Source organism: Melozone crissalis, unplaced genomic scaffold, assembly GCF_028551555.1.
Source record: "Melozone crissalis strain CALT ecotype California unplaced genomic scaffold, PUWL_Pcris_2 ptg000068l_1, whole genome shotgun sequence".
Lineage (NCBI taxonomy): Eukaryota > Metazoa > Chordata > Aves > Passeriformes > Passerellidae > Melozone > Melozone crissalis.
The window spans coordinates 11,789,236-11,814,276 of NW_026535846.1; the positions used below are offsets into that span (position 1 = coordinate 11,789,236).

Sequence of the window (25,041 nt, forward strand, 5' to 3'; positions counted from 1 at the left end):
CATTCTGATGACAATAATGTAACCTGCTTTTAATTCTGATGTGCAAAATCAGTTCCTTGAAACACTGCAATGTACTGGCCATGATTACTTGGTGCATATGAAGCAGGCTGGCTAACACTGTTTCTGGACAAGGCTGCTGTGCTTCTGAACTCTGTGCACACACAGCATTACTGGGAGTTCACTGGAAAGCTCTTTACAAATGTTTCAGCCCATTTCCTAATTAGTTTTGCAAAATAGGTTGATGTTGATGATACTCTTTTTATACGTAAATTTTTGTACAGTATAACTAGATAATAAAAGAAATTTAATTCACTTTAAAGGCCCAAATCTTCTGGTATTTACAAAGTGCCTGTGTAACAGACTCTTTTTGATCCACCCCAGTGGGTCACAATACAAATGCCTTGAATACAAGTTTTAGTCATGCTTCTATGTTAATTCAATGACAACAATTTTTGTACAAAGGGGTCCAAAGGTGACAAAGAAAACTCTATTATAAACTCTAGGCTGTTTCTTCTTTTCCTGCTTCTTGCTTCTCTTCATTTTCAGGTGTTGCAGGAGCTGCTGTTTCATCAACACTTGGGTATTCATTTGTTGCATTGCTTGATGGAACTGTGGTCATAGGAATGTTTTCTTCATTGGGTACCTGAACATAGTCTGCATTGGATTGTTTCTGAACCATTTCTCTGCAGAAAGACAGGATTAGGATTGTGATCTCACATGCTGAAATCTCATGTATACTGGAGTCTTTCAAAATAATGAATCTTTGTATTTGCTATCTGAACAGTGACTCAGATGTTAGGATGACTGTTTCAAGATTGTGTGAAAAGGTTACAACACCACTGGTCTGAGACAGAGAGACTGACAGCATATTAGCTAGAAAGACATCTGCATTGCTTGTTTAAGTGATCCCTTTTGAATAAAATAGATTTTAGTATGTTTAAATGTTGTGCCAGGGAAGTGGAAAGGGAAACTGAGTGCTGGCAGCATCTGAGGTGTGATAGCAAAACCTGCTGCTTCATGTGAGCTTTCTGGGAAATTCCATGTACATCTGGGGTCCCATTGAAGTGCATGAAAAATAGAGTTCAGTCAGAAAAGAATTATGAAAAGACTGAAATCTGGAAAAGTCATATAAAACATATTTAGTATTTTAGAAAATATGGAAATCTAGAAAAATATTTTTAATAACATTTAGTAAAAATATTTTTATCTTATCAAAACGATAATCAACCCACTCCCAATACTGAAGCACTTTCACATGGTAAAAAATATCAGATGCTAGTGGATTCATTCAATGCAGTAAGATTTATTAGGATCCAAGTACAAAACTAGGTGTTAATGCTGCATCAATTGAAAGCTGAAATCAGGGGCATGAGTGACTGATCACTGGTCTGGGTTAGCAGAATTCCGTATTAGGAAGTCTTAAACCTGTGCTACAGGGAAGTCAGTTTTTTTCTGGCCTCAACTGTATGTAGTTATTTAGTATTTTACATCAATGGGCTGAGTACAGTCTACATAGTGCATGAGATTATCCCTATTCTGAAGATTTGGCAATTACAGGGAAAAATGAGCAACCAAAGCACAGAGAAGAAAACATCTCCAGGACAGTATCAAAATGGACATTCTGAGCTCCATTCTGTTGTCTAAACCTTGTGTTTCCTGCAATCTGAGATGCCTGGGAGTATCCTAAGTGTGTGTCCTGTAATTTCAGATAGCACTGACCTGAGCCCTATGTGTTTAAATATTAGTAAATTTCCTGAGGTGACCCTTAGCTGCTCTTTCTTTTTTTACTTTCTCCACCTGCTTTTAACAGACCCCATTAACTTTAACTCTAAAGAGCTGTTTTTATAACTTGCCACTTTAGTTTGTGTTGTTTAAAAACATTTACTTCGCTGTTTCAGATGCTGCTAAGTGGAAGCTGCCTGTTAAAATAGGGAAGAGGGCAATGGCACCTTCTGTTAAAAGAGCAACAGGTAAAAATCCCCCAAAAGCAGATGTTCACGCTGGAAGTTTTCTCAAAACTTGTATTATGCATTTCACTTTAGTTCTTTACAGCAGCGCTTTACAAAAATAATTGTCTTAAAATGAAGTAAACAGAAATTCTTACTGCATCTCATTATTTGATGATTTCCTATTTTTTGCCTTCTTGGTTAAGACCCAGACAATAATGCAGATTATAGCAGCTGCCAGAATTGCTCCAATCAGTGCTCCAGCAACAATACCACCATCTGAATCTGCAAAGAAAAAAAAATTACTTTTTATAAAGTAGTAGTATAGCAAAATCCCATGGAAATTTAGTGCAGGAGCCTTTAGCAGAAAGAAGGGATTGGATTCAAAGAACTCTTTGCAGGAGGGTGGCCAAGGATGCTCCAGGAAAGTGAGAGCCCTGTGCTTGGGTGGTTTTTTACTGCCTCCTCTCTCACTGGGTTGCTCCCAATCCCAACAAACTCCCTGTTTGTGCCTGGCTAAGGGAATCATTGGGCTGTAATACTGACAACTGGTAAAAGCCTTTGCTTTTCAATCATTGCAAACACATCCTGAAATCCAGGCTGCCTTTAGTTCTGTCTTTCAGCTAGTGGTCACATCTCCAGTGCCCCGGTGCTTGTACTGCCACATTTCACTGATGGTTGTAATTTCTGGGGTGGGGAGACCTCAGTGGGGCTGTTGGCTGGAAGAAACTGCTCAAAACTCCTTGTCTGTCTGTTCTCAGCAAAGACTCTGCAGTCAGAACCAGGTCCAGCTCCTGCTCCTTGCAGGAAATTAAGGTGAGGATGTTGAATCAGTTTTCTAGGTCATCATAAAGCCTGGGCAGGCCTGGATGAAAAGTCCAGAGCTCTCCAAATCCTGTTCTGTTCTTACTTGAAAAAAAAAAAAATCCAAGCTTCAAAGTTGTTGAAGAATTTTCCTGCAAGCTGTGCATGTTCTCCCTCAAAGGTGTGATTGCTTTGGTGTGTTTTACTCACGTTTTGCTGTTAGGTCCAGCTCACAGGTGCTGTTCCCCAGCTGGTTGCTGGCTATGCACCGATAGTAGCCAGTTTCAAAGGTGGTGAGGTTGCCAATGTAAAGGATGCCAGAGTTTGGATCTGTGACAGATGGGGAGCAGGTACACATTACTGTTTGTATTCTGTAGAGGCAAACAGTTCTCTGTAGTGGGTAACACAGAGCTATTCAGATATTAGAAAAAGGATTCACCAATTATTGATTTATTCATGCGGTTTTTTTAATTCTTTAAAATAAAACATTTACCTTCCTTAAAAATTGCTCCAGTGGATTCTTTAGGGGTGTATTAGAAGCCCCTAGTCTGCCAACCAGTCTGGCTGATGTTTTACCCACACTGATTCTGTGGTTGTCTCTATTACTCCACAAATGAAAATGTAACAGGTCCAGAAAATTTCTGGGAGGGAAGGATGTGCTAGTACTTGAATAACAAATTGATTCAACTTCACTCAAAATTTCAAGGGAAGAGATATGTAAAGACATACATATTTCTCTCATTTTAGCAACTTAAAGGCATGGACAGGACTTCAACTTTTTAAAATATATATATGTTAAATAGAAAAAGCATCCTGTGGTTTTGACAGCTGTCAGTTGATTTGAATAAGTAAAAATATGATCCTGTGACATTGACTATTGGAAGAGGAGGATTAATTTTAATTAGCCTGGGTGATACACAGCATTTGGAATGCTGGAATTTCAGATTCTGAATATGGTGTGTTAGTCCTGTGGTTACATACCAATTTGTTCTCCCACAGGCTTGAGGGTGTTCTCATCAACCTTGTACCAGCGGTAGGTGGGGCGAGGCAACCCCTCTTCACAATTGCATAGGAGGTAGATCAGATGGCCTTTCTCAGGGGTTCCTTCTACTTTGCAGAAAGGTTTTGATGGTTTGACTGCAAAATAAGAACAGACACATCAGGAGTGAACATCTGGGCTGCAAACTTCCACCTCAAGTTCTGGTACCAAGCTGCTGTGAGCAAAGAGCTGAACCCCATCTACAGGTTTCCATCCAAGAGCAGAGTCTCAGTTATGGAACTGACCAAAGCCTCTCCCATTAAAAAAATTGAGTAATATTAAATATATGTACATGGCCTAGGATACAGTTTTATTTTCTTTCATTTGCATATTAACTGTTAGGAAGGTGTTGAGAATACAACTATCAATTATTTTCACTCACTACTACTCACTATTCACCGTACACTATTCTGCTACATAGCAACATCATTTTATTTAGAGACATGGCAGGAGCTTTTCCACAGAGAGGGAAAGAATCAAGGCCTGACAGTTTCAGTATTTTAACAGTTGTGAAGGAAATAAATCAGCTATAGTTCTGTTAAAAAATGTATCCATTTTTATATAATGTCCTCATTTTGCACAAAAGGGAAGATTCTGTCTTCACTTACACCAATTGTTTTTCATTTACTACTCCAGAAATGCTTTTGTGGCTCTTTAGAGTGCTGTCAAGGGAAACCACCAGCAATGAAAGTAAAAAGTGTAATCTTTTATTCAACTGGTCCAAGATTTACCATTTGTTTTGGGAATTTTAGATGAGAATTATCAGTAGTACTTTGGTTTTTCAGGAAATCAGTTTACATATATCTTTTGCTTATCCCTGGAAGATAGGCAAATGATGCCAAGTTCATCTGCTTTTTCATCCTTTCTATTCTGCCTGTTCATTGTTGAATTATTGCTTTCTTTCACACAAAAAAACCCTTTGTACTACTTTAATCCAACAAATACTAAATTTCTAGAGGTTTTGGGAATTGATGTGAGTCAGAACTCTTGGGCTGTGCTGCTGCCTCTCCCTACATTTATGCAAGTCACCATGATCAACATTAGATACAATTAGCAAAGTTTTGGACCCTGCTGGGGCTGCATGAAGTGGTTTCAGTGAGAAGTTGTCACTCCCAGCTAAAATGGTGTTTTATTTTCACCAAAACTAGTATCACTTTGATTTCCAGTATGAAAAATGGAGCAAAGCTGGGTAGTTCTAGCCACCCTCTTACCTGCTTACAGAAGGGAACTTTTTGAGAGCACAAAGTGACTCTGAAGGGCAGTGTTGGGAGAGTGAGGTTTGCTGCAGCTGAGGCAGAGCAGCTGTGGAGTGGGAGCAGGTGAGCTGTGGCTGGAAGCTAGAGGGCAGCCAGGCTCTGCTGCCTCCAGAGCCCTTGGAAACTGCGGCAGTGACTCAGGGAGCTCCCCCTCTGCATCATGGGCCTTGTTTACCACAGCCTGTTATTCCCTCTGGCCCTACGTACTTGGAGCTGTGAATTCAGTGTTTCATAATATGGGATGGAAAAGACAATACAGCAATAGAGAGGGGAGGCACTTACCCAGCACATTGACAACCACAGATTTTTGACTCTGCCCAGCATCACCCTGAGGGCTGAAAACTTCACAGGTGTAGGAGCCAGTGTCTGAGGGCTGCATGTTGGAAATTGTTATTGATGCATTCCCTGGACTTGTTGAAGCTGTTATCCTGTTCTTAAATGCTCCATAGGAGTAAGACTGGCCTCCTGAATAATAATAGATCTGTGATAAAGAAACAATTGTTAGTTTAATAACAAAAGATCTTCTTGCTGCTTTGTTTGGTACTCAGAATATATTTGATTTCTGATTAAAGCCAAGCAATATCCCCCCTTCTCTTGCCTCCTCCCCCAAGAAAGCAGAAATGAAAACATATTACATTTGAATACATACTTCTAAAGGTCTTTAAAAAACAAGCTTTTCAGAAATGGTATTTTTAATTGTGTAATTGACAGTGGCTAAATCTTTATGCATACTCCAAGCACAGACTGATGCAATTGCAAAAACAAAAGTGAGACCGTTGACCATCAAATTACAATTTTGTGAAAAAATGCTAAGTCATGCACAGTGAATAATGGTATTAGTGAAGCACTGATAATTTGTAATAGCATTAATAAGAGGCTGAGTAGAAGATTATGACAAGATTATATGGATCTGTCATTGGAAAAAGTGGGGGACTCCAGAACTTTCCAGATACAGAATCTGGAAAGGATTCTGTAAAATTCCACAAACAGAGAACTGAAATGAATTCACAAGACAAAGGTCTAAGCAAACAAGGCACCTGATCTTTTGGCAGTAAATTTGAAAGCCATGAGGATGCAGTACAAGAACAGAGCAGAGTCATCACACATGCAATTATAGCAGCCATGCTATTCTTGTTTGTGTCATCAGCTTTGGAGGCAGTGTCATGGACTATCTTTGCTTTTAGAATTTATATCAGGAAGGAAGTAAAGAACACCTGCTGGCCTCAGTGCTTGGGGAGTTCCTATTTGGGATCAGTAAGTTCCCCTTTTACTAAATAGTAAAAAAATGGTTTGCCAAATGATAGGCATAGTAAGGATAAATGTTTCTAAGGAATGCAGCATTTCCTCCCAAATAAAAATTGCTGATTTAACATTGACTGATTTCACTGACTTCAGTAGCATCAACTGCTCTTAGCGGCATTGTGGAGTAGAAGTGGCCTCATAAGTCCAAACTTGTTGTCTGCTGAGGGAGAGGAGAGGTAGAATTGTGCTCACTGCAGAGCCTGGATGGCAGTCTGGGCCTCGGCCTGAGTCTGTTTAGGAACTGCAATATCTCATCTGCCCTGGGGTAAGTGTAGTAGTTCTCAAGGAGTACCTGCCCTCTGTCCAAGCTAACTCTGCTCTGAAACCAAGATCTGAAAGAACAAAGATGTGGAAAACTACAATTCATTAATTGTTTTCTGAGGTGTTAATGATAGTGTTGTATGAAAGTGACAGTATTTGGGTAGGCAATATGTTCCCCTGTGTCTACATACACACCCTAGGCAGAGTGAACGCTTCCAGCACACTCAGTCACTTCTCTAAACTTGTGAGAGGTGTCCATATAGAATTATAGGTTGTGACCCAAATAGATCTAACATTGTTCCTACTGGCAGTATTTCAGAATCATCACTGAAGTTGAAGTAACAGCATGTTTTTAATGGAAATAGTGGGAAAATGCTTGTAGGAAAAAGTTTCACAGACTCCTCTTCACAGGCCATTCTCACTTGACTGGTATCAAAATTTCCTTTTGGTCAAAGTTCCCTGCCTTTTAGGGATACTGCAGATTCCTGGTGAGAAGTACAATTTGCTTTACTTCACAGATCAACTGATTGCATTTTGAATTAAGAATATTAATTCTTAATTCTGTTTATCCTCCCTGATACGGTGTTGACTGAAGTCTTTAAGAAATGTTATCTAAAAGCCTTTATTAGCTTAAAGCAAGGTACACTCCAAAACTGTCAGAGCACAGCTGGTTTATGCAAAGATTTGGCTTTGGAATGAAGGTCAGAATCAGCTTGCACAGCACCAGCAGCTCCAGGGCTGCAGCTTGGCCCTCTCTCAAGAGCAGCTTTGCATACTCCTCAGCCAGACTTTATCTTTCCCTGCCCCAGGATTACAAACACCAGGTACAATTGAGGCAGGGCTCTGAACACCAAAGCATTCCCGAGGTGTGGAACACTGCTGGCACACTGGGGAAGTGTAAGAGGTCCAGGGTCAGCTCGATTACAGACTTGGTTAGAAAGTGCTGAAGCTGGATACTGCTCCCAGTTTCCATTGTGTGCATGCAATACCATCAGTTTTAAAACAGATTTTGTGCTTTGCAAATGTCTAGAGATGGAACTCTACTGCCAAACCAGAGTCTGGATGGACAAACTGTATTCCCTGGGTTAGGAGAGTGTTCAAAATGGGGAGTTTGGTTTAAACAAATCACTCATCAAAAAAGTTGTCTACCTGGAATCAAAAAACACACTGTGCCACATTAGTCTCATTCTACATTTATCTGAGTGTGAGCAATAGCTGAGTATTATTTATCACTGTTCTTGCAAGAGTCTGAAGTTACAAGAACTGTGACTTCTGACTTCAGCCTCTTCTGAGGCTGATGTTCCTGGATAGCTCTCAAAGTGATGGGCTGGATTTCCATCTCCTCTCCAGCTGCACTCTTGGAGTAGGGCAGTGAAAGGGGTTCCATCAGCTCCTTACACTAATGTGACATTAAGCTCTACAACAATCTAAATGAGGTAATGTGTGTCTTGCTGCAGCATGAGAGGAGTGTCAGGCCCATCACACCCTATTAAAGGCTTGGTTGTTGGACAAAGGGGCTAAATTCTACTCAATCTATCTCAGAGTGATCTGGAATTATGTGAGAGTAAAGAGTAGCAGAAGAGGTCCATGGAATGCTCATCTAGACACAACTCATCTTCCTGGGAATAAGACTGGCACTGCAAGTTGTAAATGCAGTCAGGGCATGCCATCCTGCAGAGGAGCAAGCGCTCCTTGGTGTATTTGACCTGCAGTCAGGGTGAGTTACATGCTCAAGTCCTCATACAATGCACTGAAAAACTAATCCTGTGTTCTCTTCTTCTGAGTCAATGAATGCAGAGAAAATATTTTGTGTATGCTGTTCAATCTGAGGCAGGTGTCAACACAGCAGAGATATTTCTTCTCTTCATAGATTCAAACAGAATTTCTTACTGGGTCACTTTCTGTCAGCCATGAACACAAAGCAGTGAAACATTCTCAGGCAATGTGTTCAGCTCCTCTGCAGGCTCCTGCCTGTTCTCTGTTCTCTCCTGTTCCCTGCTTATCTCCCTGGCTCTGGAGTTCATTGCCTGAAGGAAGGTGGTAAACACCAAAAAGGCTGAATAATGTTCTGATTAATTGCTGAGTGTATCTCTTGTCCCAGAGGTATGATTGGACTGTGTACACAGGAAATTTCATTTAAGAGGAATATGTTTCAGTTAATTGGCAGTGAATTCATAGTCCATTTTAAACAATACACTCAAAATGGATATTTTAAACCCTGGTTCAAAGTGGTTTTATGCTGTCCTTGAAAAGCTGGTTTGTGGCTTTCAGAAAACTGAAATGAAAATCTTTGCAAAAGTGTTTCTGTTTTGATTCAAAAGTAAAAAAATTGTTTCCTCTTGAAGTTATGGAAAACATTCTGGTTTTGGGCAACTGCCAGCTAATGTTTTCTCCTACAGACACACATCATTGACTTTTCTTTCCATATTACCTAAAAGAGAGAAAACTGTGCATTTAGTCAATGGAAATCTTTTTAATCTTGTGTGATAAATATATATCAAGTACACCATCTTGAATGCAAAAAAAAAATACAAAAGAAATCTGCTATGCTTCCCTTCAAACAAGCTTTTCATGTCCTCAAGCAAATCATGAGCAGCTGTGGTGAAGTTGATGATTTACCAGAGCAGAAACAATATTGAGGGTGCATTAATGGCTGTTGCTTCTCCTTACCAGCTAGTTTGTTCAGGCAAGTTATCATAAAATGGTGCCTTTTCACATTTCCTGGAAGCAGCTGCCTGGATGACTTATCAAACAACTGACAGAAGAAGGAGTGGAGATTATCACTTCTAAAACTGTTGTCCCTAATAACTTCACAATCTGAGACTCTAGTTCCTGCTGAACAGCAGAGTTGCCCAGGAGACATTTGTGACCTTAGAAAGGGCTGCAGTTTAGTTGGTTGTTCAACCTGTGGCCAGGCAGTGCCCAGAGCTGCTGCCCAGCCATCCTAACCAGGGCTCTGGTTACCCTTCATGTCCACAGGCAGTTTCTCCCAGTGATGGTGTGGAATATATTTGCCTGCAGAGGAAGCAGTCACCAGAGCTGAGGCTGAGCTGAGGACTTTGAAAAGCTGCCAGATGTTCAGCAGAGTGTGAGGAACCCACCTACAGGTTTTTGTTGTACAACTTCCGTAGAAAAATCTTCCTTAGGGTGTGAAGGGGGTGTGTGAAGAAGCAGGCAGGAAATTAGAAGAAACATGCCTCTCTCTGCTTCTCTTTTTCTTTTGGCAGGACAAATATATACTAGAATTTGTGTAAATGTGTGTCTTTCAGATGACTTTTGATGGACTCCTTCATAATTTCCAGGTCAATACTCCTCCCATCCCCATCTCCTGGAGTCTCTGCATCACAATGCTCTACATGCCCATTATCCAGTACTTATGGATATCAGAGTGATGAGATGCACTTGGAGAGGCATTGAAAGTGTCCTGCTAATCTCCACAGAATCCTGATTTCCTGACTGGAAGACACTTTCAGGACATGACCTCTTTTCCAGTACCTGTCTTTCCTCCCCCAGCCTCTTCTCCCTTTCCAGCACATGTGAAGCTCTAGGATCCTGTTGGATGATGTTTTTCTGATGGATTCAGTGTGTGACTCAGTCTTTGTCTGGAGAGCTGGAAAGCTCCAGCATCCAGAGGGCCCTGTCATTGGGCTGCTTGTCATTTTCTGTTTGACATTTTCTCAAGCTACTAGAAAATGGAGGATATTAAGAACTTCACTTGTTTGAGATTGTGATCTCTTTTTGAATTTTGAGGACAGACAGAATTTATAAAATAACAAGGGGGAAAATGTTCATCACTTCCTTAAGCATCTTACCATCTAATGAGAGAACAAATGCCACACAGTCAGAGTGTTAATGAAGGCCCAAAGCTCAGATTCTGAGCTCAGCTAGCTAAGAAAGCAAATGTTCACACATGTGTTGGTTTCTTTGACACATCACATGACTGAGTCTGGGCCCAAATCTCTTCTTTCATCCACAGCTTCTTTTCACACATTTTTGTCAAAACTCTGATCTGCCAGAAGGTAGTAGGGATATCACAGGGATATCCCTTACTGGGCTTTTTGCACAGGGAATTGGAGGTATTAATAATGACAAGTGTCTTGTCACAATAGTGCACTGGTAGAAGAAGAAAGGGAGTCAGAAGCCTTTAGAGGATTAATCATTCAGCAGCTTTAACTGATGCAAATATATTGAAGGAGCAGCTCTTTCATGTTCTCACAGTATCATTCTTGAGCCTGAACTTTTAGTGAATAATTCCCACCAAGAACAAATGTGTTTTCTCAGTGCATTTGGTGTAACTGCCCTTCAGCAGTTATTATTAGATGCCAGTTCACATTAGGCTGTACCCTGTACCCCATGGTGAGATGGGAACCCTGCTGCAGTCAGAGAGTTTGGAATGGATTAGGGCTGGAACACTGAGCTGACAGCTGAGAGGAAGCTGGTTCAGCTCAGCGTCCTTGGTATCCACCACATCTCAAAATGGTTTTATATTCTAGAAAGAAGATCCAGGATGATTTTTTTTTCTATGCAAATATGTAGCCCCAAGTTTGGGCTGCCCAGTCTGGCTCACATTCAGCCCAGAGGATCCTTGTGGGTGCACACACCCTACAGATACCCTTTGGGTAGAATATTCCTGAAGGTGCCAGTTCAGTCACCTAGAATAGGTGGGGAGGAAAAACCCCAACACAAAAGCTACATCCAAAATAATTTTGACAGAAAAAATGCAATAAAAAATAGGGTGAGTTAAAAATTCTGGATCATGCATCCAATTCAACTTATTTCAGTCATGTGCGGCTTTTCAGATTTCAATACAGAATATGAATACAGGTTTCACAGTAGCACACATCTAGTAGAAGCTATTTAGCTCTCTTTCCCCCTTAAGATTATGGGGATTGTTTTCTTACCTTGTATCTCCAGCTACATCTTCCCCGTGCATCTGTCACATACACCGTCTTTTGACAAAGACTGACTGACTTTTCATCCATACTCAGAATACCATGGCATGGGGAATGCTGCATTTGAGTAAAAATGTGCTGATCTGAGAGTTAAATGAGACTTTAAATGTTCCCCCAAAATCAAAGAGCCATTTCTCACACAGCTCCCCACCTACCATCCATGCTGATCATGAGGGCAGGTGCCTCATGTTCAGTGCTTGTGCAGAAATTACCTCAGGCCTTGTCAGCCACAAGGTGAAATCAGCTTATTCCTAAATTCTACCTAAAATTAGGAACACGAAGATTAAAGTCTAATGTTTGCTACAAACACCCCAGTTACAGCCTGATTATTTTCTTCTTGTCTGCACTTTGTGATAGCCACAGGCAGTGCCCATGGTCCCAGTGACACCCAGAGTCACTCCAATGGCAGTGACACATGTCCCATGGTCCCAGTGACACCCAGAGTCACTCCAATGGCAGTGACACGTGTTCCATGGTCCCATTGACACCCAGAGTCACTCCAATGGCAGTGACAAACACCAGCAGCTCCATCCCTCTGCTCTGCAGGTGCTGCCTCTGCTCCCCATGGAGCTGTTCCTTACAGTGCCTGCTCAGCCATCCAAGTGCTAGATACAACTCAGTTCTAAACAATCAGCTCTAGGCAAAAGGAGATGCTTATGGATGAGAGAGGCCCTTTCTTTCCAGGAAGTTTTCCTGCACTGTCTCAGGAGGTGCTTCCCACAGGCTCATCTTTCTCATGGGCTGGGATGGACTGCTCTGCTCCCAAGCTGGTGTCCCCTGCAGCACTGACAGCTCTGCGGGAGCATCTCAGGTGTCTTGTGGCTCAAAGTGTGTGAAGGTGTCCCCTGAACTGCTCAGACTACATGGAGGGGAATTTGTTCTTTCAGAGGCTTTGATGGAAACCCCCACATACAGGGCTGGCCCTTCTCTGCCTCTCACCTGGGGTGGCCCAGTGCCCATGGCTGTGCCTTGCCTTGTGCTGGGCAGCAGAGCTGTGCTGCTATTGGGACTACTGATAATCTGAATTTGGGGTGTCAGGGTGGAAGGAGCTGACACATCTGTGCTCAGGTCACTTTTCTTGCCTCTTTCCTCCTTTGGGCTTTCCCTCCTTGTCCCCTGTTGCTGACCAATGTGCCACAAGTTCACGTTGTTTGGAGAAGATTTTCATAAGAAGTCTCTCAATAATTCTGTTTTGCCTAAAAGTAACAGGCATCCATGACCTTTACTCATATAGTGAATTTAAAATTTCAATCAAGAATCCTGCCCTGGGCACATCTTGGTTGGCCAGGCAGTGTCCCTGAGCATTTCAGTGACTTCAGCTGTGGGTGGCCTGGACTGAGGCTCAAGGTGTGGCCCAGGCTGGGTTCAGGAGTTGGATTTGGCTTTGCAAGGCTGCAGCCTCACCTGTGAAGAGTCAACAGAGGCTTCAGATTGCAAACATTTACTTAGGTGCTTTACACTGGGGCCAGCCAGGTGACTCAGAGCATGAAATGAAGCACAGATGTAGGTCTGAGCAGGAGCTGGGCTTTGCCTTATGAACCAGGCCAGGCTGTGCTGGACCCTGGGTGAGCAGAGCTGCGTTAGCCTCAGTTTGTGGAGATGTGAAATAGAGATCACTCAGTGCTGGAAAGTTCTCAAGATCCTTGGCTGGAAATTTTATTTCAAACTTAAATGCAGCATTAAAGGGCATATTGCTAAGGGCTAAATGGGAAAAATAAAAAGTTAAAAATATGTATGGCATCCTATTTTCCATAATTTTATACTTACATTATTAAGTTCAAGTGAGGGAAATTACTTCTGCTAGAGAAACTTCTCAGGAAAAGAGCAGTGTTAGGCTCAATTAGAAAAAAATTTTGTATTCACTCACTAAAGCTGTGCTGTCTTCAAAAGAGCACTGTGAACACCTGGCTCTGTTTGCTTGCCCCCTTTTCACTGTGCTGCTGTGAGCAGCCTGGCTGTGGTGGCTCCTCCCTGCCCCTGGTGTAACTGCCAGGGCTGGAGCTGTGACACCTGTGGCAGCCCTGGGGAGAGGGGACAGGGCAGGACAGGGCAGGAAAACACCCCAAGATGGGAAATACCACAGCAAGAACGGCAGGGAAACAACACAGCAAACAGGGGATGGAAAAAAACGCGACAACATGCAGGGCATGGAAACACCACAGCCAACAGGGCAGGGAAATACCACCACAAGCAGCAAAAGACAAAACCAACCTCACCAAGGCTGTGCTGGGAGGCAGATCTGCATCAGTAGCAGGAGTGTAAAGTAAAGAAAAGCACAGCCTGCCCTTGTGGCAAGGTAAAACCTGCTGCTGAGTACTTAGGGACATTAAATTAACACTGGCACTAGTCCTGCTCCTGGCATTGCTGATTTCGCTCCAGGACTGTATCTGAGTTTATAGATCTCAAAACGTAAATCTGGACTGTAAGTGGCAGTGTAAAGTAAAGGGGTACCTATGGCCTCTGCTTTTTATATGATATGTCCTAAAATCTAGTAATTTAACACTCCCATTCATTAATGCTTAAAGCCAAAAGCTCCTTAATGGTATAAATTTGCCTTAATTATATATAATGTTTATAAATGTATATAATATTTACAGCTTGCTCTGTTACTTGTTGCCACTGTAGAGAGAAAGGGCCATGTTCTCAGTTGTTTAAATAAACACTATTTATTAAAAGCAATTATTTTTTCCACACATATTTGTTATAGAGAATATCTCCTCTGCTTAATCTTACTATTTTGAGTACAGTGCCCGTGTGAATAACATGGTCATCAAGACATCTAGCATTTAGTAAGAGGTCAGAAATATTTTAAAATTTAGTAGGTGGGAAAAGATGTATTTTCTGTAATTTTTTACAAAACTTCCTAGTCTCCTCTCTTCAAAATATTTGGCAGAATTTTCCAATTTTCAAAAATGGAATTTGAAAATGTTATCCAATTAATTGCTGAAAAAAAAGGGCAAATTTTTTAGTAGAGCCAGAATTTTCAACAAATTTTTCAGGGCAAATATATGCTATTTACAAGGAAGTTGTTATGGATCTGTTAGAAGAATCTAAATATCTCATAAAATTAAATAATTTTATTCCAGTTAAAATTCAACCATAATTTTATTCCAGTTAAAATTCAAACCATACTATTGTTCTGGTATTCAGTAAGATATGGTGCCTGTCTTTCCAATATAGTTTTGTTTGTCATTTTACCATATTAAATATATTTTTGCATTGCATATTAGTATTGTTTTACCTAAACAATGAAAGCCGAAGCTGGCAACCTCCTCCATTTTCATGCATAGGTTTCCTACTTGGAACAAAATGTGAAACTCAATTCAGCAATGTGCCAAGCCACCAGGGCAGAGCCAGGTTTGTAGACAGATTATCTTTTTGTTTAAACTTGTGAGAGGAAAACATGCAGGCTTTCAGGCTCCCAGTCCTTTCTGAAACTCAGCCTGAAATAAAAATACCAGCCTCATTCAGAGGGAGGGTGAAAATCCAACTTTATGTTCAGCTGTGTGGTGTGATTTCTTAAACCATATTTTCCACAAGCAGTCACAAGCCTTTCTCCCCAGTGTTTGCCTTAACACCATTACTTTTATTGTGAATAGGTTCAAAATGGGAAGGAATTTCCAGGTGGTGGTGAAAGGATACAGGGTCAATTAATCCAAGACTGAATGGGTTGCTGAAAGTGTTTTAAAAAGAGCAGTGCCCAGTCCTGCACAGTCCAGGGACAGCAGCAGGACCCAGGGAGCAAAGGAGCCCTCTGAGCCTCCCTGCCAGCCCAGGAGAGCTGCAGGGACAGGGGATTGTGCCTTGCTGTTCAAGGAGAGGGGGATTAGCACTAACCCAGGCCTTTCCACACTGAACTGACTTCATGGAATGAAAATGCAAATCACCCATCACAAGCACAGCCATCCAAATGTGTGAAAAAATGAGTTTCAGATGGGGGAATCCTGCTGCAATTTTCCCAGCAGTGTTTCCCATGGACCTCATGGGCACAGCTTTCCCTGTGCCTGCAGTGAGAGCTGCAGGAGCCAGGAGGGAGCACTGGGGGGATTGATCCATGGGGTTTCCCTGACATCTGATAGTCTTGTATTGGGTAGTTCTTGTTGAGTGTATTCTCAACCACCCACAGTATTTTATGATTGTAGTTTTCAGGGGGTACTTTTCTCATCATTAGCCACAGTTTACAAATGATTTTCCCCTCCTGGATCTCTTGAAGGTGTGTGATTCTCCCTCTAAAATACTTATAACTGCAATCTGCTTATTTCTCTTGATTGTGACCAGAAAAAAATATGGCATTTAGTGTGCTGCAATATGGAAAATTTGCTGCCAGTAAATGGATGAGATGAGCTTGATTCTATGTCAGTGCTATACTTCCCACCTGAACAAGCAATTATAATTTAAGACGTAACATACTGGATCAAAATTGTAATACATTGTATTATATGCAACTTAGGAAACCTGTAGCTACCACCCTTTCAGGAATAATTCTTCATTTAATAAAATAGTTTTAACTTGAGGAAAGCAAACAATGAGTAACAACTACTCAGCTACGCAATCAGCCAAGGTGTGCCTACGTGAGTCTGGCATTCAGCTGGAGTCAGAATTTGGGATGGGCCCAGATTTTGTGCTTAGCACTGATACAAGTTTTATCTGTGGCTGTGATATACTGCAGGTGAGTGAGCAGCTCTGTCTTGGGTTAAATCTCTATTTCTTCCATTTTGACTATTGCTGTTCAATGCCAAATACATTACAACCTGCACATTCTGCAAATTGCAGGCTAATTCTGCTGTAATTGACAAACCAAATGGAAGGTACAGCCGTATCAGCAATGGCAAGCCTCCTACTGAAATATTGCTAGGAAATAATAATGAACAGGACAAAAATATCCTGAGTGTGGACTGTGACACTCCTCTGAGTCAAATCTCTTTACATCAACTCTCAGCTGTAACACCAGGCAGGAGGATTGAACTACCAGAAAAAAAAATGTGTTGGCAACAGGATAAAAACAATGGGAAATGATTGTTCCACAAGCACAAGCCAGGGCATGGAAAAGGAATCCAAATAATCTTCAAGGATTCAGCAACACTTCTAATCAGGATTTCTTCTTCTAAAAGAATGTGTTGCTGACTGCTCACCACCTGTCAGGCCTGAGCTGATGGGAGCTCATACCCTGTGTTATGCTGGGAATGAAATTCATGGGTTCATTTCCCCACCAAAACATAAGATTAACAAATAGTTCTTGAGGTTTGGGCAGCAGTGTGAGTACATATAAGCAGATCCCATCCCTGACCCCTTTGGGGCAGACCAGGCTGCTCTGCAAGCTCCTTACAGCCACACGAGAGGCTCAGGCTCAGACCAAGTCACTGCTGGTATTGGTGTCCTTCCCAATCCTCTCCATGCTGATCCTCCAGCCTACACTACAGTCTCATTATCCCCTAGAGTGTGATATTGTTTGGCTGTGCAGCCTTTTGGGGTCTCAGGAAGGGCAGGGCCCATTTGCCCTTGACCTGTAATTGTTCTGTTCCCACAGTGACAGCAATGGGATGCTGGGAAATACCAATGCAAGTCTGAGTGGCAAATTTCCTGCTATGACAACTTTCTGCAGAGTGCTGCCAGCACTTGCTGCTCAATTTATTCACAGCCCACCATCATGCACAGCTCCTCTCACTGAGCTGCCAAAAGGCAGGGCCTGATCAAGGAGCTCTCATTTGACCCTTAAATGGGGAACAACACATTGTCATAGGCAAGGGCGTCTCACCAGGAAAGCAGTTTTCACAATGGCAGGAAATATCTGCCAGACAAGAGAAAAGGGAGCTGGTGCAGAAGCTGCAGCCCTTGTGTGATTTTTGGACACCTGGTCTTTGCTTCACACTTCCTGTGTGACTTGGAGCAAGTTGTTTGAGCATCTGAATCGCTTTTGTACTTTCTCATCACTTTGTGAAGGCAGTCAGGCATGTCAGTGGGAGTAGGAGCCTAGATAGTTCATCTGCCCCTAAATTTCACTCCACCCCAGTCCTTAATCTCTAGGGTAGGAACCCCAACATTACCTGGTCTATAGTAAGGATAACCCCATCAAACATAACAAGACCTTTTAAGGACTTAAGTATATCTCAAATAAAATTTATAGTAATAACAAACAAATGTCTTACGGTGTGCAGCTGGCTCTCTTTGGCACTGTAAAAACTCCACTGAATAAAGAAATTTCCCAGGGTTCCAGGACTGGTGTATGTGCAGAGGAGGGTTGCATTTCCACCTGTCGTGACATTCACTGTCTTCTCAGGGACTGTCACCACGACCCCGCTGGTGTGGCCTGTGGGCAGGAGAATGGACAGATCAGCTGGGGCTGCCTGGGACCCATGCAGCAATTATTGCTCCTGTGTTATTGAACAAAATCTAGCATGGATCTGGCTGTTCTCCTTTTCAGTACAGCTTCCCTTGTGCTTTGTGTGGAAATTTCAGAGATAACAAGCTGCGACTGAGTAAAAGCTAGCAAGCAACTTAATCCCCCAGAATGCTCTTGCCCTTACAACAAATAATATTCTTAAAAAGCACAGTTCCTAAACCCCTACTTGTTCTCACTGGCTGATACTCAACTTCTCAGTAAGAGTCTGTGGTTAAACTGAAGATTTTGTCTGTACTCACAGTGCTCTCCTGTGCTTGCACTCGCATTTACAGCTGTGTCTACCCCTTTCACACACCTTTCTTGCCCTTTGCACTCTCATTCACAGCTGTGTCTACCCCTCTATTACACCTTTCTTGCCCTTTTTGATTTTTTTTTTGCAGTTATTTCATTAGATATCTGGTCTCCTCCACTGTGGAGCATCATCACCTCCAGTATTCTCACTCCATACACTCTCTATTCTGACTGGGACTCGGTGGCACTGTTGGATCCCTCAGGCTGGAGCCCAGCAGCTTTTCTCTGCTTTTCTTTGCCAATTACTTTGGTTTTGTCTGGGTTTCTAAGAGTCTACCTCCAGAAGCTGGTTTTTTTTCCCAATGCTATTACATTGGAAAATCAAACTAAACTTTTTGGGAGTGTTTTTACTGTGTGGGTTGTAGGGAGTTCTTTAGTAACTCAATCAACCCTTTCTGTTGAGCTCAGTGCAGAAGGGGAGCAAACACAACTTGTGAGCCCTTCCCCACAGTGCTCTGATCAGCCTTGACTACACAATCACAGTAATGAAAGGAATCCAGCACCACCTCACAGTATTTATCTGTTTCTATCCTCTGTGAATTACGAGCCATGATGACACATGACAGCAAAGCGAGAGCTGTCAAAAAAATAAGCCTGAATTTCAGGTTATTGAGTCCAGTTTGAAAGCTAATGTCTATAGATTCAGACTGAGAATGTTTTTATTTTCAATGGGATGGAAAACATTAAACATTTTTGAGCTTCCTATGCAAAAGAGGCAAGGTGAGAATTTCATGTTATAATAATTTTCTTGTGGGTTTATTGCTTATATTAATGATTGAGACAAAGATGTAAAATATTTTTCTCAATGCAGGATCTGTGCATCTTCTGTTGGGGTGCTGCTTTTGAGGGTTTAAGCAGAATCTGCAGTAATACTAAAGAGTATTTTGCTGAAATTAACAGCCCTGTGTGAGAAAACATTGCTTATAAAAAGAAACAATCTATTTTGTCATTGCAATATTTAATACTTAAAAATTACAAAATAGATTGTTTCTTTTTATAAACAATCTATTTTGTCATTTTATCTATTTAAATATTGCAAATACATGAGTTAATACAGTATGCAAACCTATCTAAACTGGTTTTTTTTGATGGCTTCAGTAGTAAAAGCTCACTGCAAGGAAGAAGGGAATAATATACTTTCTATGTTGATGGTAGCTAGGATGAAAATTAATGGGTTTAAACTACAACAAGATTTATATTATATGTGAAGACATACAATACAGTGTCACAGGAATAGCTGGAGCCTGACCTAAATGTGTCAAAGCTGCCTTGGGGAAAGGGGATCCCAGGACTGGCTGCCAGTTCTGCTTGTCTTGTGAGTTCAGCAGCTTAATCCTTACTGAGATCTAATAGAAAAGCTGTGCCGTCTTATTTTAGGTATCTCAGTTCACTGCTCCCAGCTTTAAGAATTACTGTTGGCCAGAGGATGATTGTTTTCTGCCACAGTTTACATGTATTTATTTTCTGCTCTTTGCAGGATTAAAGGTACTGTCTTTCAACACAGTGTTATTCTGCTGAAAACATCAATTTTCCAGTCATCTGCTCCACATATTTACTTTATCATTCTCTGGTTTTAGAGTCAGGAGTGCCACAGAGTCTGACTGTTAAAAGATTTTCCAGAAGAAATTAATTTTTGCAAAAATTACTCCACAAAGCATTCTAGTTTCCATAAAACTATATCTTGAAGAAATACATTTAATTGAAATAATCTTCCCTCAAGTAAAAAGGCTGCTTAAACCAATGCTAATTGCAACATGGGTCTTTTGACTGACAGCAGAGTGAAACAGAGCCTGTTCTGTTTCCTCACCATGAATGTTAGTGGCAGCTTCACTTTGCATTTATGCCTTCCAACCCCAAATCCCATTTCCTACATACAGACCTTTTGGTTTAAATTTTAAAAAGTGCACAAATAAGAAATAACACACTGAAAACAGCTTGTGTGAACAGGACCATAACTTGTTAAAAAGGGCTGATCCATGTCTTTACTTATCAATATTATAGTGAAACTCTTTCCTTCCCACAGTCACAGTTAATTAGGAATCTCCCACTTTCACTGAGGTCCTTTGCAGTTTTTAACACTCATGAAATAAATCCAAGTTTGCTGATCTCTTCTGAGCCACAACAGGAACCCTCAGTCAGTAGTGTCCACCAATATGGGCACATTGCTAATCTTAAATCCACAACTTTCAAATTAGAGGACATTGCTTTGAAAAGTGCATATGGTACCAATTCAGAACTGCTTTTCATATCTAAGGTAAAAATCTGTTGGGTTTATATGTGTGTGAAAGTTAGAACACTGAAACTCCAGGAGTAGCTACTTAAAATATTTCTATGGCACCCAAATCAGAGAATTCCATCTGGGAAAGAAGATGTGGAAACTAATTTTAATTTTCTGTAGTGGATACGGGGGCTGTTTATCTCCATGGAGTATTAAAATGACTGCTGCTGTATATATTAAACATAAAGCTTAGCACAATGAAATGCCCTTGAAATATGAGTAATACATAGTTTTTACTATACCATAAAATTCCTGGATTTCACAAAGTATTATGCCCTCATTTAATTAAAAGATTCTTTGCATGCTTAAAGTTAAGCATCCTCCAAAATCTTTTGGTGGTTGAGGGATCATTTTCCAGCCCTATTATCAAGGGGAGACAAAAGCCAAATGTGGAAAAACCTGACCTTGAAACACATGAAAGACCTGAACTCTCCACACAGAGCTCTTTGCCACTTCCTGACATCAGAGCAAGGCATTAATATACCAAAGCTAAAATTCTGTTCTTGAGCAAAAAGCTCTTGGCAGGCAGGGGTCAGTTTGTGGATTACCAGAGGATGGTCTGGCAGAATAGCCATGAATTTTATTCCACCCTGAAATCATTAATCTCCAAAGTTCTCCCAGTTTGCTAATCAGGCTCACCTGCTCTCTTACCCCCACAGGCTCCTTTGTTCCAGCACCATCTCAATGTTTGTTATTCTTACCTGCAAGGATGGCTAGAATTGGAAATATCTTCAGCACTGTTGCACACATCTTCTTGATGCTGGGAGAGAAAAGAGACCAGATGCTGCTTCTGGCTTCCACTGAGACTGAACTGGTTTAGTTTTTGAGGTTGGTTTTTTGTTTCCCTTATCAGCTGTGTCTCAACACGTCAGTGAGCTGTTTCATTCTCCTTTATCACATGTGTGCCTTTCTCCAACTGCTGGTGTGACTGTTCACTTGAAACCATTTTGTGGGGTTTGAGCAACCAAGGGTTTTGTTAATAATAAACCTTTGAATCAGAGAAGACCAAATGCTCCCACTTTTGCCAGGCCCTGCAGTATTTGCCTACTTAAGTACTTTCACTGAGTACAAGAAAGGTATTTGTGGACCTATTTGGCAATCAACCTGATTACTAGTGTTGGGGTAAGGCCTAATATGAATAATCTTTATTTCCTGTTAATTCTGTCATTTCCTTTTTAAAATGGGCATGTGTAGATAATACATTGTCAGTACATTTTCAATTCAAAGCATGTGTCTTATACATTTTGTTCAGCTTCCTGCAGGAGCCAGATTTGCTTTTTGTGCTCCATGGTGTTTGACTGAGGGTGACTCAGAGCCCTGAGGTGGTTCTGTACACAGCCATGGACAGTGAGTGCCTGAGGACAGAGCAGAGGGCAGCATTGCCTTGTGCATGTGTGCCTGCACTGGGACCAGGGCAGGGACTTTTCCTGTGCTTGTTGAAAACATGGGACTAATTCATGCCTGAGGATCCCATGGGAAGCCCTTTTGGAAGGTGGGGTTCAGCATCTGGCCATGTGAGGTTGGAGGGGAAGGGTAAAACCAGGCTCTCCCTCACCTCTCATGTGATATGGTGGCAGATTCTTCAGCAAAGAGTCAGGTTGCTGGCAGCATCAGTCACAGTTGGGATCAGGTTTATGGATTATTTTATTCTGCCAGATATTTCTGTGCATGGCAGATGCCTGAATAATCTCTGGGCAGATGGCAGGGTTTGGTGATATTTTCATATCAGCCATCTCCAAAAGTTTTGGAGATGTCTTCTCCTTGGTTCTGACTGTGAGCACCTCACACAGAGTCTCATAGAGTGGGCAGTGCCTGTCTTTAAACTATAGGGTGGGCAAGTCTTGCAACTGCTAAATGTCTTTTCCAAGAATCACAGGGGACCCAGAGTCCAAAAATGAATATGAACATTGAAAAACTGAAATTCAAACTCAGATTTCTTCCAAAAGTTGGAAAGCATTTAGATTCACCTTCACTGAGGAAGTGTGGAGGGATCACAGGCACTCATGGGAAGTTTCACTGGCTTTCCCCAAAGCCCAAAATGGGAGCTGCTGCTGATTTCCAGTTATTTAACCAAGGATGAGTGCAAATGATCTGAACATGAGATCCAGACACATTCAGTGACTGCCTGTGGCAGCTCCATGGTACCCAGGAGCCTGACTGGGAGCTCACAGAGCCCTGATCCTTTGCATAAGGCAGCAATTTCCAAGAAGATGCAAAAAACCACTGCCCCCCTGCTGAGTAAGCCAGCACCTGCAAGAGCCTGTGTCTTTACCACAGTATCAGTGTGTCCTCTAATTCCCTCTCATCTGTCAACACCAAAGTCCTTTCCCTGCCATTTAAAGCTCCCTCAGCTAATACGTATTTTTGCTTTGTTACATTCACTTTTTGCCAATTTAAAAAATGACAGAACTACATTCCTGGAGGGTGAAATGCTCAGTTTGAGCAGAGAACAGGAGCCAAGAACACAAATTCTGTATCAGCATGTGGCCCTTTAATCTTGGGATGAAGGGCTGAGATTACAAGTTACAAAACGCGTAGAGCTCATAGCAAAGATTACAACCATTACCCTGTTTTAGAGAATTCTGAACAGCAGGAGGAGTGTTTATGTTTGATTGTTACCCACCAGGGGCTCATTCCTCTCAAACCAGAGGTTCCCAGCACTAATCCTGCAGGCCCTCCAGGGTTACTCTCCTGTGAAGGTGATGGATGGCACCTGTCAGCTGCTGACTGTGCTCCTAACTCACTGCTCCTGGAGAACAGCTCTGCCTGTTCTGGGGAACTGAACACAGAAAACAACACCTGCTTTGGTCTGATGTTTTAAATTACAGTGGGAAAAAGAACCCCTCACTTACTGAGCTAAGAGGAGAGAGCAGCCCAGAGTGCAGCAGCACAGCAGTCCCTGTGCTCTGGGTGGAGAAAATGCTCCTATCTCGAGATAAAATGGAAGGGGCCACTACCAGGAGCTGTGTGTTACAGACTTTGTGAGTCAAGCCTGTGTACATTGAAATGTATTCAGAAATGTTCCCTTTTCAAGGAGTTCCCATGTATTCACTCTCTAAATAGAAGTGTCAGTCATTAAAAAATGAAGCCCAGAGGCAAACCCCAAGCAAGGCAGCATCACCCAGACAAAGCAGTGCCAGGATATTCAGGAGTTGCTTCTGTTGGCCTGAAACCTAATTAAAAAACTTCCTGTAGAATTCCATGTTTTACTTGACAAAACTCAGCAGTGTTCCAGCTGCTCCGTCTTCCTGAAATAAGCTAAATCTGTAATTGTGTGGTGACACCAAACCCGGTCTAACCCAGGGATTTACAAAGCTCTCTAGTTCAGCATCACAGCTGATGGCTGAGGATGAAGAGAAGTGTGTAATTAAAGATTCCAACAAGTGCAGTGAAAGAGTTGCTTTAAGCCTCTAAATCCATCCTTGGTTGATTTTCAAATGCACAGTACAGTTTGCTTGCTTATTGCACAGCCTTGTTTGTGGTTTAAAAAACATTTATAAGATTTTGTGGAGTGTTTGCAGCCTAAAAGCTAATTAATGAACTCACTGCTATTTTTAATCTTGTAGAGAGTGAAAGTCTGTAAGGAAACAAAAATATAAACTCTTCTGAGGAGAGCCCCATGGCTTGTCACTTCAAAGTAACTTGGTCAGAAATACACCTAACCCTCTGTATTCAATCTCCAGATGAATATTATCAAATATTATCAAATATTAAATTATCAGTTTCTTATCAAAAAGCACAATTATATTTCCTTGTAAAGGGTCTAGAATTGTCCTTTTTTTTTAAATATTGTCCCTTTTCTCAGTAGGAAGAAGGTTTATTTTCCTTTTAGCCATTCAAAAGCCAGAGTTTCCTAGAGCAAAATCCTTGTCCAAGAAGCTTTCCTCTTTCTGAGAGGGAAAAAAAAGAAAAACAAGCACTGGAGTGAGATGAAGCAGCTGCCCAGTGCTCTGGTCCTGGCACAGAGGATGCTCCCAGTGCCTCTGCCTGCCTGTGCTCTGCTCCACACAGGTGGGCAGGGTGGGGAGCAGATCCAGCCTCTCTGACACACACAGGCCGTGCAGGGAGTTTTCTTATCCTGTATCACTTTGGGAAACTGATGCCTGCTGCAGTCAAAAGGATTTGTTTGTGTGCAACACCTTGCAATAGAGCTGTGACTCCTGTACCCACAGCAGTGTGTATTTAGTCACAAATTCCATGGTAAATGGATGGGAATGTCAGCATCTGGGCACATTTGTGGATCTGGCTCAGGCTGTTTGGGTTGACAGGAACACTTCTCTGATCTTCCCTTCCTTCTGACCTGAGGAGAAAATGAAAAGCAGAGGAACAGCTGCTCATGATGCTGCCCAGACCTCCTGGGGGTGCTGGGGGAGCATCCACATGCCCTGGGTTAGGCTGCCTTGGGTTGTGCTGGGCCAGGATGATGGAAGTGCTGGAGAGTTTTGTTGCAGAAGCAGGGGAGGTTACACATGGTAAATTTAAACGCCTTGTGTGCAGGGGAGCTGAGCACCA

General features: G+C 41.9%; 1 protein-coding gene across 1 annotated transcript; it reads right to left on the reverse strand.

Moving 5' to 3' along the window:
* Positions 1–294: 294 nt before the first annotated feature.
* VSIG1 (V-set and immunoglobulin domain containing 1) lies at positions 295–21,279 on the reverse strand. Its single transcript, XM_054289719.1, has 8 exons — positions 21,231–21,279; positions 17,707–17,867; positions 11,510–11,617; positions 5,328–5,526; positions 3,732–3,887; positions 2,961–3,080; positions 2,105–2,231; positions 295–683 (listed from the first exon to the last, which is right to left on the reverse strand). Exons 1-8 carry the CDS (start codon positions 21,277–21,279, stop codon positions 500–502), a joined length of 1,104 nt encoding a protein of 367 aa, XP_054145694.1. The 3' UTR covers positions 295–499.
* Between the last annotated feature and the right edge of the window lie 3,762 nt (positions 21,280–25,041).

What these genes read in the sequence shown, in the direction of transcription:
- VSIG1 (XM_054289719.1), bottom strand. Translation starts at nt 21,279, where the DNA reads ATGTGTGCAACAGTGCTGAAGATATTTCCAATTCTAGCCATCCTTGCA. An exon ending in GATGTAGCTGGAGATACAAG is followed by an intron (nt 5,527 to 11,509) that starts GTAAGAAAACAA and finishes TCTTTATCACAG; the next exon opens with ATCTATTATTATTCAGGAGG. An exon ending in TGTGGTTGTCAATGTGCTGG is followed by an intron (nt 3,888 to 5,327) that starts GTAAGTGCCTCC and finishes CTTATTTTGCAG; the next exon opens with TCAAACCATCAAAACCTTTC.